The sequence below is a fragment of the Amphiura filiformis genome, chromosome 4 (genome assembly GCF_039555335.1).
Source record: "Amphiura filiformis chromosome 4, Afil_fr2py, whole genome shotgun sequence".
In the NCBI taxonomy this organism is placed as follows: domain Eukaryota; kingdom Metazoa; phylum Echinodermata; class Ophiuroidea; order Amphilepidida; family Amphiuridae; genus Amphiura; species Amphiura filiformis.
The window spans coordinates 48,633,949-48,651,914 of NC_092631.1; the positions used below are offsets into that span (position 1 = coordinate 48,633,949).

At 39.1% G+C, this 17,966-nt stretch overlaps 1 protein-coding gene across 1 annotated transcript; it reads right to left on the minus strand.

The window, feature by feature from the left end:
* Window positions 1–527: 527 nt before the first annotated feature.
* Window positions 528–17,659, minus strand: LOC140150997 (uncharacterized). Its single transcript, XM_072173184.1, has 7 exons — window positions 17,577–17,659; window positions 14,441–14,503; window positions 13,319–13,447; window positions 12,250–12,411; window positions 6,474–6,604; window positions 5,344–5,386; window positions 528–4,073 (listed from the first exon to the last, which is right to left on the minus strand). Exons 1-7 carry the CDS (start codon window positions 17,619–17,621, stop codon window positions 3,066–3,068), a joined length of 1,581 nt encoding a protein of 526 aa, XP_072029285.1. The 5' UTR covers window positions 17,622–17,659; the 3' UTR covers window positions 528–3,065.
* Window positions 17,660–17,966: the final 307 nt, after the last annotated feature.

Consider the following 17,966-nt stretch of genomic DNA (forward strand, 5'->3'; position numbering starts at 1 on the left):
GCCCTAGCCATGTCTGTTTGGCAAGATGAATTCATTTTGTGCTCATTATTTTTGTAACTACATACATGTCTTCTTTACAGATACACTACATGTGCTCAGCACCAGACACAAGCTTCTTCTGTCAAAACCTGTAACTTCAGACAGATCATCTTAAGCCAAATTCAAATTTTACTGTTATGCAGTGTCTTTTTGCTGTTTTGGATAACAAGTGGTCGAAAATCAGTCATGTAATAAATACACTTAATTGATAAAAAGGTTCAGCTTTGAATGACAGGATCATTGTAGGTTTCATATTTAGTGCAGCTTTTTACCACAGCTACAAAACTCCCAACATTTGCCCTATCATGCAGGCCTGTAGCCAGGATTTTTGTGGGGGTGCTGATTTTTAAAAGTGGACTTTTTTCCAGGGGGGGGCAATTTTGTGAAAAGTTGACCCTCTTCCCCAAATTTGACCTTTTTGACCAAAAAGCTTTGCTGCCATTTCGCAAATTCTTGGGACTTTTGTATGCTTTTGCAAATTGGGGGGGGGGGGGTACTAGAGGCCTGCTATCATGCACAAATGTCTAACAAATTATTTGCTAATACAATACAATTATCACAAATTACAGATCAATTTCATAAATATATTACATGCAGCATTTGGGCAAAATGTTATTTTTACCCTACATTTTCCATAGATCTATATATTATGTAGATATGCATACATAAAATCCTGAATTTCAGGACATCACACAAGGTAGTAGTCATCAATCAAGTTGTCAATTTACACGTTTTAGACTTCGCATAAATTTGTTCAATGAGTTTTATGACACAAAACGAGCCAACATAAACATTCTAGGATTTGGTAACACATTTGAATATATAGTTTTCATAAAATGGAAGATGATCATGAAACAGAGAACTTTACAATATTTATAATACTAGCAAAATAGAGCAAAAGATATCTAAAGTACAATTTTGTCTTTATACAAAAGCATTTCCAATAGGCTTAGTTTACAAAAAACATCTTCAATTATTATTGGCGCTACAAATAACTCTGCAATCTGCATCCACAACTTTCATTGGCAATCCATAAACCCCTATGGAAGACATGACCACCTTCTCCCACACAGGGAGTATGAATTTAAGATGGGACTACCTGCATGGGTGAACTCATTTGAAAGTCACACTCCCTGTACTTTGTGGGAGATTAAAGTCATGTCTTCCATAGGGGGTGTATGGATTTCATCTTGAATAGCCCATTTCAGTCTAGGATGTCAAGGTCAAGGTCAATGGTATCATCAACCATTGTTAAAGATGGTTATTTGAACCTTGGCTTGAAAATCTTGCTACAACCCACATGAAAGTGGACTACAATGTACTGAGATAAGCATCAGGTTTAGCTAATTTATCGTAGTAATTCAGACAAAATCTGTGCTTCAAAAGTACTGAAAATATCCAATGAACTGTCAGTGCCCACAGGTTATTTTTTCCCACAAAATCTGTTGCTTTACAGCATTTGTACTCTCTGTGAGTCAGTGACGTCAACAGGTTGAGGCAGCTCTTTTGTATGGGCATTGGGCATCTATCTGGTGTCTTTTAAACAGGTGCTATGCCAGCAGTTTGAGCCAACGCTGCACCTAATGAAATGTACACTGACGTCATTGACTCGGCAAGAGTAACAATACCACATCACGTGATTGCATCTTTCAGACTAGTGTTACCACATTCACCTATTCCAGTTGAAATCCATACACCCCCTATGGAAGACATAACTTTAGTCTTCCATGCAGGGAGTATGAATTTCAAATGTAGTTACCTGAATGGGCGACTCCTAATTGAAATCTCCACCCCCTTTGTGGGAGATTAAGGTCATGACTTCCATAGGGGATGCATGTATTTTAACTGGCCTTAGAGTTCAACATTCTCAATTATACAAGGCATATACAAAGCTGTAGTTATATTCAGGGGAAGAACAAGTGAAACAATTAATTGAAGGTGACTGATAAACACATCTTTACTTTTTCACAATTACAGAATATTCAATACAATTCTACAAGATTTAGAAGAACTAAAACTTGCAATATGTTACCACTTGCATAAATACCACAGAATAATGCTTTGCAATGGAGATGACCGAGCTGAGTAAAACAATTAACTAGTAGCAAAGTTTCTACAAACTGTTCGAAAAAGTTAGAAACTGATGCTATTGATCTATTTAAGATTTAACTAACTTTGATACCTCATAATGATAAAAATATGTCAGTCCTTGTCTACCTGTGCTACTTGACATTAGGCAAAAAAAAATAAAGGTTTGTCTCAAAGCTCATGAGTGGTTTGAAAACAAATGCGAGATGCAATTTTTTTTTTATTCCCGACTTGGTATTTTTATAGTATTTTGAGAAAAAAATCAGATTTTCGCCGAATTTTTCCGGAAAAAATGAATTTGAAATAAAAAAACTTGTTGCATTTCTTTTTTTTACAAATCGCACAATTTTACAAATGCGCGCGCGAGCTTTGAGACAAACCTTTGTTTTTTGCCCTTATCCCCATTGATTTTAAGAGTGGTGTGACAAAGAGTTTCAAAAACACACATTTATTTGGAAATATAATCTGTACTGTGTAGCACTAGTTCAATTCAAATTTCTCTACAGTTCACTTAAACTATTACTCTGTTACAATACTGATAAGTTACATATTATACAATATACCTACCATACATGTATTCAACCTAATTAGTATCCAGGTACTTCAGCAATTTCAAGTGAAAGCGGGTCTCATCAAAATTAAAAATCCATGCATAACTGTAACTTTCCCATGAATAACTATGTTGCAATTCAGGATCAGTATTAACAGTAGAATGAACACCATTGAAACCAAAGGCCCTGATAATTTCAAATTTGTTCGCTACACGTTACGGGGAAGCATATACAGGTTAATATTACACAATTCCATTGTAGCACCTATTACGCTTACTCATTAGGTCAAATATATTAAAGTAGGTTTGAAAAATGGCAGTTGTCATATTATTCACCTGAAAGAGGAAAAAAATAAAACAGGTGCTTAAAATATTGCCTCTACATTTATCAATTCTCTTCTTCTGTCCCATCCAGTTCTTGATCGTCCGTTTGCGTTCCCTCCGTCAAGGTATCCTCTGATGACTGACATACCATCTCTTCTTCAGTCTCTACTATGGTTTGATCTTCTGACTCTGCAACAGCAGCAGCAGCATCTTGAACTGGACTACACGCTAATGGACCGGTCGGTGTGACTGCATCGTTCTCATTCTCTGCCTGATCCAGTGCAAGTTCTAGATGGATCTGCTTATCATCAACTACTGGAGTTAGATCTCCACTAGCTGCAACCGATTCTTTTGATACATTACCGTTATCTTGACCGCCAGATGTTCCTGCATCATCCGATGATTCCCCTCCTTCCGTTTCCCTTCTCTGCTCCATGTCCATCCTTTCAGCTTCTTTTGCCATATCTTCACAGCTATTTTGGCTCGACTCTCGGCTCATTGCAGGTGATGGATTTGCACTCACAAGAGGCGAGACATTCCGACTTCCCGCCTTGCTGCTTCCTGCCGAAGCACCACCAGGCACACCCAGCAACCCTCTCTCATCAAAGTCTTCATCTCGAGACATCTCGGAAGCAAGACTTGCCGTATCTGACATATCGTCAAGGTGATCTGTCGATTCGTATGCCATCAGAATAGCATGAGGATCTGGCACAGTAAGTCCTTCATCATGGTAACTAAAAGGGCGCTTGGCTAAAGGACTCTTCTGCAATACCAAATGCAGGTCATCTTTGCTTTGTCCCTCAACATACGCTTTCACATATTCCATTTTGCTACTTTCAGGTTCTGTAAACAGCAAAGTCGGCCTTTCCAGTTCTTTGGGTTTTTCAGGTGATAAGTCCGGAGAGGCCTCTGCCCCTACACCGCTGCCTCGCTCACCAAGCTTCATAGACTGGGTACGTCGCTGCATATGAATCTCATCGCTGATTTGTTCCAGGTTTCGTAGGGCTGAAGAGTACACTTGCTTTGCTGCTGACACCCTCGACTCAAGATCACTCACTTTCTTCTTTTGTTCCTGTTTAAAGATGGAAAAATTGATTCATTTTAATTTATGGTAATGCCTGGTAGTAAACTAAAGATGATTTAAACCATACATGAACTGAACACTTTCATGTGCACTATTTTGGTGTTTTATTTTAATTAACTCCAATATTGCAATCTAATTCATATGACTTTGTTGAAATGTGTTTTTTATTTATTTCTGTGTTCCATTCTGTTATCTGAAAAAAACCGTAATGCTGGTTTCATACTTTCTGCCGCTTGCCGCTGAGTGGTATGACGCTTCATCATGCCGCTAGCTCTTTTCTGCAAGCACACCTATGAAAGCCAATGTTGCCGCTCAGCACTGCCAACAATCATATCTTGTTCTCATACGGCAGAGCAGCTACGCTCCCAAGTTTACTTGAATTGAACTCCTAGCGATGCTGCCGATTGGGCAAAGCGGTGGAGTGATCGATATATCGGCTTGCCACTGGTCACCGCTACCATTTCTGGTGCGACTGCGCAATGAAGCAAAATCGTCGTCAGAGCGGCAAAGCGGCAAGAAACCAGCATAAACCTTGCCTATGTCTCAGCATTTTATTGAAAGTACATTCAAAATGAACAATGCAGGCATCAGATTGATCATCCATGAAAAAACCTGTAAAGTTTGAAAAAGCCTGTGAAATGAGGCTAAAAAGACCAAAAACGGGCTGAAATTAAACTATGAAAGTGCGGAAATTTGGACCACAAAAAAGCAGACAATCCTGCAAAAGCAGGAAAATTCTCATGCCTGACAATGTTTTGAACTAAAATAGATGTGAGTTTCCACATGCTTGTCATTTCTCCATGTTCTGTGTTCTATTCCAATTCCATAAAAAAATACTGTATTCAGTAAAACTGAGAACTTTCATCTTTACTAAAATCTCACAATAATCATTTATTGTAGTCAAAGAGATAAGACTCAAAGAGAACCAACTCTATATTTGCCCAATGCCTAATGGCAAACCCCCATATTGGTTTGTCACAACTGGGGACCAAAATAGTGTAGTTTATCGGCAAAAGACCCATATTGAATGATTGCGTCTTAAACTTTGGAGTTACAAAGGTCTGTGGGTGTGGACCTTATTCAACTTAGCATGCGTTATTACCACATTACACAATACAAACAAGCATGCATAATAGATCAAACTTTACTGGGCGAGTGGCGAAATAATCTGGAGGTATACTAATTTGCCATCCAGGAGTAATAATGGCTTAGTCGGTTCTCTTTGGGTCTAATCTCTATGATTACGATAGAATGTTACCTCTAATTGCAAATTGCATTTGTTCTTCATCTCAAAGTATACTCTGAGGAGAAAAAAAGGATAATAAAGAAATTGTAATTAAATACTACCGATCATAGATCAGTACACTCATTGCAATGCTTTGCAAAATCAGTTCTTATTTCTCTTTTGTGACATATTTACTAGAAAATATGAAACTATTCTTAAATCAGTGTACCTTTACTTACTCCCTATTCCAGACAAAAACAGCACCAATCTTTTTGGTCTTATTTTGACAAATGAAACATAGCTATAACACATTCCATGTTAATTTGTAACAACCTGCATTTTTTTATCAAATGTTGATCAAATTGATCTGAAGTGTACTCATCCAAATTACATGTTGAAATAAAACAATACTGCTCAAAGTCTACAATAAAATCCATGTTTTGGCAGAGTGAATTAGTAAAATGGTCCAAATCTTTTACAAACTCGCAAACCCCTTTTCATTTCCTTTACACAATCACAATAGCTAAAGGACATATTTGTCAAACAAATGTCAATTAACACTATGCACGGTCTTCTCAAAATGAAGTTCTACCCGCAGAGTGTGTGTACATATGCTTAACCTTTTATGCTTTTTATACCAATGCTTAAATTATCATGTATGCTTTGCAAAATCAAAAATGGATGTTTTGTGCATATGTTTGCAGTGAGACCCTCATTCTGACACCAAAGACAGCAGACTGTGCAAAGGTTCAATTGTGGGTTTGTACGTGTTTAAATAGACTTCTGCCCTCATTCGTCAACCTTCTGGATTGACGACTGGGAAAACTACATGGAAAAAAAGTGGTGGACTTTTGCAACCAGATTCTGGTTGCACATGAATATTAAGCAGGTTGCTAACTTACACTGAGACTGCGCAGTTGTGTCCAAGATCGAGTTTGTTGTTTTTAGAACTTCAGAGCGTGATCTTGTCATGAACGGCGCAGTACACACGGCGCGGTACACGGGCGTCGCTAGTCAGTCGCGCTATGGCGCATTAACCAAAGTCGCAAGCATGGGTTCGCCACAATTTGAACTGTAAAATAATCAGTCGTCACTACAAAGCATAACACAGTACATGCGCAGTGTACGGCTGGTGGAATAAGTCTACATGTTTGAGTGGTTACCTTGATTTGTTGATAGCACTCCGTAATGATCTTTGTAATCTCTTTAAATCCCTCTCTGCCTGGTCAAATTCTGCAGCTGTAGCTTGGTGCTCTAGCTCGCTTTCCCATCGTTCCTTGTCTGCTTCACCAACCTAAGGTGTCAAATTCAATCATGTTTTAGTTTTAAAGAAATTTGCCGTAGAAGTGATGTAAATAAGAGGATTAACTACCATAGCAATAGATGAATACAATTTTGAATAGGTCGCCCAGCACTACATCGTTCACGCGGTACCTATGCATTGAACCATAGATGTCAAAGAAAGGCTGATCACTCGCACCTGTAAGATTAGTATCTTTGAAAAGAGTGGTATTGTGTTCAATCTATGTTTGCAGACCAGGGTTGTCACCAGAGGGATTTTAGAACCGGGTAAAAAGTAATTGCGAAGCGTAGCGAGCGAAGCGAGTGAAGCTCTCGCCCCTCACGGCCGGGGGTCCAGGGGCCCGCTTAAGGGCCCCTGGTGGGGTCCAGGGGCGAAGCCCCGGTGGGGGTCGAGGGGGCGAAGCCCCCCGAAGCTCCACGGTTTCTAGGGGTTTGTAGGGGGAAAATCAGGTTTATAGGTCATGTTTTATGCAGCTTATTGGTGTTTATGAAATGTAGAATTATGAACTAATAAACATTAAATAACAACATTTGGTGTAATATGACATTATTTTGTAGTGTAGTCTTACCTTACATAAGTTGAACCTTGTACCGCCTTTCCTTCTTTGATGCCCAATGTTTCACTGCTTTGGTGAAAGGAAATGATTCTATGTCCGGGCCTTCTATTGCAATACGCATCAAGCAGTCTAATGTATCCTGTCCCATTCTGTTTCTTAGTTCGGTTTTTATCAAACCCATTCTGGAAAAGTCCCGTTCACAATCTGCCGTGTGTGGCGGCTGTACTTTGTATGCTTTGGCAAGGTTTGATAGGCATGGAAACATGCGAGTGAATTTTGGCAGAACTAGTGCCTGTACTACGGTGGTTTGTTCGAGTACTCCAGACTCCACATACTGAACAAAGTCAAATAATTCTGATTCTACTTCATCACTCACTCCAAATTGTTGGGCCAATTTAGCAACACTAGATGACAACTCATTCTGCTTATCAGCTGTGTAATTGGATTTATCCACAAAAGTTGCGTAATGCAGCCATTATATTTGATTGAGAAAATCTTTCAGTTATATTTTCCACAAGCCGCTCAATCAATGGCACTTTGACTTTGGTCATGAATTTGTTCCGCTTGTCATCATCGACATTCACATAAACATTGACTTTTTCTAGATCTGCCACAGTTTTGCTGACATCTACTAGGCTCTTCTTTTTTTGATTGAGTGCTCTAATTGTTCCATCCAAAAAGGTGGCAAGACTGTCAAAGTCTACATGTTCCTCTTGAAATTGCAATGACAGACGGTTTACTGTCGGAAGAATTTCACACAACAGTTCTAGAGTGGCCAGAAAGTCATACTTAATTAACTGAAGGTACAGCCCTCCTGCTAGTACATCTCCTCTTTCCTCGCTTTCACGTTCAAGGCTTATAATCAAACTAGGAAGAATTTTCTTCAGTGCGATGACACATTTCCCAAGGGCTAACCAACGTGTTTCAGAAGGATTTTGGACCTTTCCAGCAGCATCCAGCGTATCACTTAAGAGTTTCTGCACAACTAGGAGTCCTTTCGTTCTCACTGCGCTTCGAGAGTAAAAGTCATACAACTTATGTAGGATGCTTTTGACCTTCCACCTCAAAAGCATTCCCTGCTTTTGAAGCTGCCAAATTTAATTTGTGAGCCCCACAATGTTGCCCAATTGCTTGACAAGGGGTCGATGATGATGAACTTGAAGCAGATTCAGTTTGCTCTTGTAATTGCCTCTCAATTATTTGCTGAACAGCACCGTTGTTCCGGCCAACCATAACAGCGGCACCGTCTGTTCCGATGCCTTTAAGTCTAGCAAAATCCAGATCATTTTTTTCCACAAAATCAGTCACTTTTGTTGCAATTTGTTCCGCATTTAATCTAATGATTGTTGTATCATCAAGTTCATTGTCTCTATCGATTAAATGTTGTTCCACATTGTCCACTAACTCATCTGCGCGTCCATCAACTCCATCCACATTCTCACCAACATCATCTGCAACAGCCGCAGCCGCTTCTGGTGACTTTTCCAAACAATCCATAATTTTCAGGAAGTGGACACGCACATTACCTTCATCGTCTATGAAACGAGCATGGATGACCATTTGTTCCAAAGTTGTGCAATCAGTAGTTTCATTCAAACATCAATGCGTAATGCGTACTCTTTCGCATATCTTCCAGTATTTGATTTTCAATCACTTCACTCATACAAACAATCATTTCTTTGATTGCTGTGGTGGATGTGTAGTTTGCATTTCCTTTGTTTATTTTCTCTTTAATGTCAAGGCCTAGCAAGCTCAGCAAGTCTAATAACTTGGGAAAATTTGTTGTGTGTGCAATCCCATTTTTACATAAAAAGTATAGGCTTTGGAATGCCTTGACCATAGCGTCTTTATTCATTTGTTTTGGTTTAGTTAATAGTTCGCCAACATGCGCCGAAACTTCTGATGCCAAGTCAGCACTTACTGAGTCTCTATGTTCCACTGTCACTTCGTGGTCTTTTATGCTTTCCAATCTAATCCGAATACACGGTTTGGTGTTCCACTTTCCTTTCCCAAACGGTGTCTTATCGTATTTTTTGCATAGTTTGCAAAACATACCCTTGCCTTCACTATATTCCAACCACGGCCGGCCCTTTTCCAGGCGTTATTGAAACACTCGGCATGTTTTTTCTTCTTGTTTTTTGGTTGTGAATGCGATGATGCAGAGCTCATGCTTTCAGTTTCAAGTTCATGTCCCGCGTAAGCATCACATTCACTTCCATCTTGAGTCTGAGATTCAGCATTTTTATCCTCCTCGACAACAAGATTATCATCAATAGATTCACCTTCCTCTTCTATCGGCCTCTTACTTGAAGGCTTTCCAAAGAAAAATTCCAATTGCCTTTGCGCCATGCTGGATTTGTTTACAAACTTTCCGAGAAAAAATCCACGCTATTTCGCCCCAGGCCAGGCTGCTGTCAAGTGTCAAAACACACGTGCAAAATCTGCCAATCAATTAACCTTTAACCCATATTAGAATTGCACACAGTCAACCTAGTGAATACCCGAGTAGCATTACTAGCGTGCTGCATGCGTGAGAGACAATAAGATCAGTCGATCACGTCACAAACTGGCTTTCGTTTTTCTTGACTAGACTTGACTGCAGTCCTTATTTTACTCCTTAACATGTATTCGCAATCTGCTTTACGCGATATGGACTTAGGTACAGACCAGAGGGGGTTTCCTACCATGAATAAATTATGATAATGTTTGGTTTTGACGAGTGCTGGAATGTTTAAGCTTACCTCGCCGTTTTGCAGTAAAAAAACAAGGAATAATCACTCGATTACACAGAAATCTAAAAATTTTATTCAGTGAGTGTAAGAAATATGTGCCGGGCGGCAAGGCTGAAATTTATCGTGAGTACCGGGCGGAGATTTTGAGAGCCGGGTAGCTCCGCCCGGCGCCGCCCGGCGTGGTGACAACCCTGATCATCAATAGATTCACCTTCCTCTTCTATCGGCCTCTTACTTGAAGGCTTTCCAAAGAAAAATTCCAATTGCCTTTGCGCCATGCTGGATTTGTTTACAAACTTTCCGAGAAAAAATCCACGCTATTTCGCCCCAGGCCAGGCTGCTGTCAAGTGTCAAAACACACGTGCAAAATCTGCCAATCAATTAACCTTTAACCCATATTAGAATTGCACACAGTCAACCTAGTGAATACCCGAGTAGCATTACTAGCGTGCTGCATGCGTGAGAGACAATAAGATCAGTCGATCACGTCACAAACTGGCTTTCGTTGGTCTTGACTAGACTTGACTGCAGTCCTTATTTTACTCCTTAACATGTATTCGCAATCTGCTTTACGCGATATGGACTTAGGTACAGACCAGAGGGGGTTTCCTACCATGAATAAATTATGATAATGTTTGGTTTTGACGAAAGTGCTGGAATGTTTAAGCTTACCTCGCCGCTTTGCAGTAAAAAACAAGGAATAATCACTCGATTACACAGAAATCTAACAATTTTATTCAGTGAGTGTAAGAAATATAGCCGGGCGGCAAGGCTGAAATTTATCGTGAGTACCGGGCGGAGATTTTGAGAGCCGGGTAGCTCCGCCCGGCGCCGCCCGGCGTGGTGACAACCCTGTTGCAGACATACACAGGTGATAAGTGCAATCTGCTTGTAGTGCAGGGCGATCTATTCAAAAATTGTATTCATCTATTGCTATGGTAGTTAATCCGATTATTACATCACTTCTATGGCGAATACTGTCTGAATGAAGTATGATTGTGAGCATTCTGGGGTTACCTGAATGGGACAATGGGTGATACCAATGAATAAACCTTTTCAAACTGAGTCATTCTGATAAAACCCGAAGCATGGAATAATTTCCCCTATCGCGCGCGCATAAAAGTGCCTCTTCAGCATCATGAACAGTGCAAAGTTCCAATGTACAACAGGCATCATAAATTATGATTAACTTTCGACGGTGAATTATGGACGAGAGAGGTACTTTTGCCAAGGATACTCAATGTGCAATCAAGCGTGTGGTGGTTATGTCTTGTGTAAGAGACTGAATTGTGGAAGAGGTGATGCATAAACAAACATGTTCTGTTAAAAAAATTTAACTGACAAAAAATGACGAACTTTTGATCATTTCTTTCCATTAGTATCTTATTGTGAAAAACCAAGAAGCTGAGGTGTTAGCTCAATATGCTAGGGAAATATTTAAACCAATGACCCCATGTTCACGTTGGCTTAAAAAGCTGCACACTACTGGCCCATTCCATGTCAACTCCAGGGATGTGCACTTGCACCTCTTCAATTTTTTCTTTTTCTGTTGGTGGATATTGATGAGAAAGTAAAATCCTGAAAATTTGAGCTTCATACTCCATAGAGTTTTACATGAAATCATTATACATGCAAAATCAAAAATGTGTACAACTCTATGGAGTAGGCAAACCTAACTGATGTGTTGAAGCCATCAAGATCCCAAGCCAATATCTCTCAGAAATGTTGTCCAAGAACATATCTTCAACATACCTGAAGTTGATGGTGGGGCAAATTGTCTGACATTGGTTTTCAGGGGGTCAAAATGTAAAAAAAGTGGTTTTCCATGGGTAATATCTCAGCTAAATGTATTCTAATATGCTCAATATTGGATAAGAGTAATGTCCTACCAAAGGGCTCTGACTGGCAAAAAAATTGACGCTTAAAATTATTTTTTTTTTTACTTTTGGAGTTCTGACCCCCAAAGTTGGTCCTGGTTGGACGGTTGCACTTTTTTGAGGGCCCTATATCAATGTCAGACAATTTTAAAGTAAAGGAGTTACAAGTTTTCTGATAGCAGATTTGAATTCTACACCAAAAAGTACCCCAGGATACATACTTTTCAAAGTTTTAAAGGGTTCCTTTATACATTTATGGACCTCCAACGCTGCTCTTTCGCTATGCACACATTTTTACGCTGACCCCCTAAATTTCAAATTGATGCCACGTGAAAACGAAATGGAGTATGAAGCTCAAATTTTCAGGATTTTACTTTCTCATCAATATCTACCACCACACGGAAAAAGAAAAAAATTGAAGAGGTGCTGCGGTGCACATCCCTGGAGTTGACATGGAATGGGCCATCTCACCTTCATAGTTGCATGATTAAGCATCTCTTGCCAGTTAGCATCAAATGTACGCCCTTCTTGCATCAATCCCTGCTCAGCAAGATCTACCATCTCTTTGGCGGCTGACAACATGCTGTTTGCTCTCTCAAAACGTACCGCCGCTTTCTGTGTTTCATGCTGTAACTATATGTAACAAGGTAAACAGATATTAAGGCTCAGATGGAACATGTTCCATTCATATTTTGGGTTGTTTTCCCAGCATTCCAAGTACTTGTCCATGTAAAATTATGAAACATAAACTTCATCCATGTCATTGTCTTTTTTAAAGACAATTCTTGTCTGGTTTATTTAAAGTCTTAGAGGACTTATGAATGAAGTTGTCAAGTGCCTCATCATTTGGTAAAGTTAAGTATTTTCTTGTTAAAATGGTGACGGCAGCATAAATCGGGCATAAAAATACCTTGGTGCATTTAGGCATCTTTCTTAAAATATGAAAGTATAACTTATTCAATCATATTATTATCAATACAGGCATGAGAATGGCTTTTTTGAAATCTGCCTGAAAAAGTGTGCGAATTCGGCCATAAAAGGCCCAAAACAGGTTGAAAAAATAAATAAAAACGCATAAATTTGGACAACAAAGCTGACTGAATTCAGGCAAAAGCCTGAAAATTCTCATGCCTGGAAATAGCAATACTTTCCAGTGCAACAACCAACTCACCCATGTATACATGTATACAGTTCAGGAGAGAGACAAATATGGGACCCGAGTACATAATAATACCCTTCTAGGACAATGGTTACACTGTGTTATTCTCACTAGCTCCCCACATGGGCAGTTCGGCTGGACCACAAAATTTGCATTGGCAGCCAAGATAATGCACATATATCCACCTTCCAGTACATTCACTATATCCTTTGCTGCTGGAGACAAATCTCTGGTCACTTTCATTTCAAATGGATACAGTGATTTTGTGATATGTCATTTCCAATTAGGCGTCTGCCTTCTACAGTGCAGCCAGGGTCAAAGGTCTTGATTTCTATATATGGTAATATTCACGGACTGACATAATCAGCAAGTTTAACTAACCTCCTTAGCTTTCTGCCTTGCGTCATAGTACGGCCTGGCCTTTTCTATGGTACTTCCAAGTTTCTTAGAGATTGCATTTAATCCTTGTGTGGATTCTGTGAGAGATGCTCGGAATCCAGCACGAGCTTCCTGTAATTGTGAGAGGTATGTGTATGATAAAGTAAAATAAATAAAGTGACATATTTTAGAACATTCAGAGCACAATCCTGTCATAAGCACATCAGGGGTCCATTTCAATAAACTTCACGAAGCAGGGCCGTAGCAAGCGGGGCGGCCGGGGATGCCATGGCCGCCCCACTTTTTGAGAAATTTGTTATGTTTTTCTTTATATCTTTATTTCAATTTGGGCATATATTAGTATTTGGCCGCCCCACATTTGTGATGGCCGCCCCACATGTTTCAACCTTGCTACGGCCCTGTCACGAAGCATCGTAAGTCTCGAAATTATTTGTAACTTTTTTACTAAACTTAAGTAGTAAGTAATAAGTAATAGGGATTTACTACAGGGACCCTTTGTGAAGTTAAGTCTAGTATTGGGTATTCATAACTTTACGAACAGTTACCTGAGTTACGGAGGGTTAAAAGTTTAGTGAAATGGACCCCAGAAGTCACACTGTGTTTCATGACAAAGTTGCACACAAATCACTAGGATCCACAACATACTCATCTACAGTATCACAGCAAGTTCTTTAACCCCAATACATTTGCACATACATTGCAATATGACCTTTGAAAATTTGAGTACAAAAATTCATACTCTGCAACATGAGGTCAAATTTTGCACTATGATTATTTATTTGAGGTTATTGAACTATGCCATTGGGATGAGGCTATTGTGGTTCATAGTGAATAATTTAAGTCCAATCACATCACACAGATTTTAAAATAGATTCATAGATTTTGTGCACTGCACAGGGGTGACTAATATTAAACCTACTGAACGTGAACAAAACAGGTGGACATAAATTACTGGGTCTTTTACTCTCTAGCCACCACACTCCAATACCTCAAAGGGTAAGGATTGTACTTAGATTACAAGTCATACAAACTTCTTATTTATTTTCTTACATGATTTGCTACCCCTAGCTTATTGGCAATTAAAATGATTTTCACTGAACTTACATCGAGCTGTAATTCTAATGAGTTGATTTCATCTGTAGAAGTATTTAATCGCTCCAATTCAATCTGTAAAATACCACAAAGAAATACCACAAATTATATTAAATTTTAACATCAAATTATATCAAATTAACAATATGTTCGCATCACATGCCCATAACACCATAGCAAGAGGGGCAACACCCCTCCCCCAAAAATACTAATCCAAACAAAAAGTCCACTTTTTCTGTAAAAATATTGGAAATCTGCACCTTTTTGAAGGAAAAATTCACAAATGGTCCACTTCTGAACCTACTGCACACAGGGACTGCATTTTGAGGAGAGCAAGAGCAATCACTCTCTACTGCTCTCCTTAAATCTGATATAGGAGAGAAATTTTTAGCTTTCTTTAGTTGACCTTACATTCTAATGTAGCAGCGCTCGAAATAAGGTGCGTCCTTGCGTCAAATACCCGTAAAAGTAGGCACGGTCCCGCAAATTTCCTATGGTATGGTATGGGTCTGCGTGACCCGTAAAAATTGAAACAAGCAAAAAGCAGAAAATCCTAGTTTTGCCCGGTAGTTTTGTTGTTCCACTGGAAAATCGGATTCACATAATACAAGTTACAACCTTAAATGATGACGATTTCAACTTACAAGTACAAATCATACATCGCTATTGTCTTATTGTCGACAACGACATACTGTGACTTGCGACTGCTATAAAATGTTAAATGCACAAGCAGGAGATATTGCTAGTTATAGTCTACACCAACATTTAATACCGTACTTCATAATAGTCGGACCCTTGGATTTTTTTTTTTTTCTTATTTCGAGGCCTGATTGTAGATGTTCTAAACAGCTGCTTGAATGCAACAGAAGAGCTATTTAATGCTCTCCTGCAAATTCCAAAAGACAGTCCCTGCACACCCCAAAAATAAATCTTGCCTACAGGCCTGCATGCACAAGGTTCTAAAACACAATTTTTTCAGAAATTTTTTTAGGTCTTTCGGGGGAAAAATGTGTACCGGTATCTTCAATAGGGCAGGTCAAAATTTTCAAATGATGCAAATGCCTTTTCCTCTAGCTGAGCTACATCATGTATACATTTTAAGTAATATTAGATTTATAAAATTGCCATAAAATTTGTATTATTGTGAATTTCAAAAAAATCAAAAATTATTTGATACAGTCCTTGTACATTCACATTGCAATATTGATGTCTGATATGCACAAAAAATACTGTGCAAGCATTGCTATTCGATTCATCAAGCCACCTTATTTTACCGTATTGTCTGTCCAATAAATGCCCCAGGGCGTTGCATTTTTCCAAATGGGGGGCATTTATTGAAGGTGAATTGTCAGTGAAAAAAATTTAAAATTGGGTTAAATTTCCCGATGGTGGTCCGGGGGTGGGGGTGGGTCCGTCTACTTGTCCACAGCCCATTCTAGGTTGGGCTGTACACATACGGTATTAAAGCAAAACACTTGCACTGTTGCGAATGTGCTCTTTCCACTCAATATTCAACATCAAATGCACATTGCACACCAAATACCCAGGGCTCGATTTAGAGTGATTTTATATGCACACATTTTGTGTCATTCAGCCCATTTTGAGGAAAAAATCTGAGTTGTGCATGTGAATTTTACTTTAAATCGACCCCCAGGGGGGGCAGTGGGCACTCATGTATGAAAACACAGTTAGGGTGGTTTTGAAAAACAAAACAAGGATCCGTGCTGATCCATGATTAGGGCCTCAAAACACTCATTTTACTAGAAGAGGTGTTGTTTTAAGTACAATCCTCATTTAGGGTACTATGACCCAATTTATGGCTACATGTAGCTAGTGGTGACAAGTTATTAGTATACAGCCCAAAAAATGGTTTATTCTATTTAGTCAACATTTAGCATCCCAACCCTTTGGTTAACTTTGTACAAATTCTCTGTCACAAAATTCCTGGTACAATTTAGAATACTGCCGAGCCTGTGGCAGTGACGCTGGGGAAGTGACTATGCACAGACAGTCTAAGACTAAGTAAAAGGACGCTATAATAAATATTCATCATGCATACAAAATGTAGGTAACCTAGGCAAACCTTAGTTAACACATTTACTAGTCAGCTTAATTCGCCGAGACCGGGCCCCAACACAATGCATATTTACATAGAAATTTGAATTTTTTTCGAGAATAGGTGGGTGAAGGAAACCTACATAAATATGTTTTCTATACTTCACTTGACCCAAATATATGATTTTTTATGGTGATAATCAAGTCGCACATGGAATTTTAGAGGATTTTGATAGCAGTTCCATTAAAAAAGCTGCCATCGCCATGAGACTAAGATCTAGAAACACCCCCGAAATGCCGTTTTGGGGAATTTTGCTAGCTGAATCTTTTTGATGAAAGTCAATTGATGAAAGTCAATCTTTGACAAGATGTAACTTTGCTACGGAAAGTGCTATGAAAAAAAGGTTTTCAGTTTTGGCTTAGTTAACTCAAGGGCTTTAATTTGATATATAAAACGATGCAATTTGATGGCAAATTTGAATTCACCTAGGATACCTACAAAATGTACCTCATCGTCGTCTACCGTTTACGTTTTGAAATGTAACAGTGATATTGAGGGCATTTATCAATGTACATGATGCCGGCTGACGGGCCGAGTTTGAACCCCACTTCCGTGTTTACACTCTGACATGTCTGAGCTCTGCACACTCATGACTCTCAAAGACAAAGTGTAAACAAGTACGGTACCGTTCTTTGTGACTTTGACAAAAACTTTTTAAATTGGAGTATAAATTGATCCAGTTCCAGACTTGAAGTTGACAGCCCTGTGAAGCATGCTCTCGTCCAAAGCCTTGAGAAAAAGGCAAAATACTCAATCATAATCTGAGACGCATGCATGCATGCATGACATAAAAACATGAACAAATTATGAATGCATTCATTGCTTTGAATTATGTCTACAGCCAGCCGCAGCATCATTGGCATTGAACGGATTTATGCCGAAATTAGACTCGCAAATAAACGGTAATTTCAGTGACATGTATGCAATTATCTGCAATTTTTTGTCTTCCAGATGAAACTCGAATAAGTTAAGTATTGAAAAATTATGTTAAAATTACTAATTCTATACACTTTGAAACCAAAAATGACATACCTTTACCCGAGGATCGAGTTCCTCCTGCGTTTCAACTGCGGCCATTTTTCACTGATTAGTCAACAAACAAACCGGTGCATTGATTACTTTCCGATATATCGATCAAGGTGAAGCGCATCATACAAAAATGTGAGCCAACGCGATTAAATGAGGCTGGCTGGGTGCCGGAAATCCCGGAAATCCCAATTAGGAAATCACTGACGGAAATCAGATTCAGCAGATTTGAGGCAGCATATAATAATATTGAGCTTATTAACCAACAGGGAAGTAAAAGATACCATGTCAGGCCATAATATAAATATAATGAATTCAATAAAATAAATTACAAGCCTATTTATACTCACTCTTCAGACATAAAAATACCGTACTACATGAGCCTTTTTTTGTCCC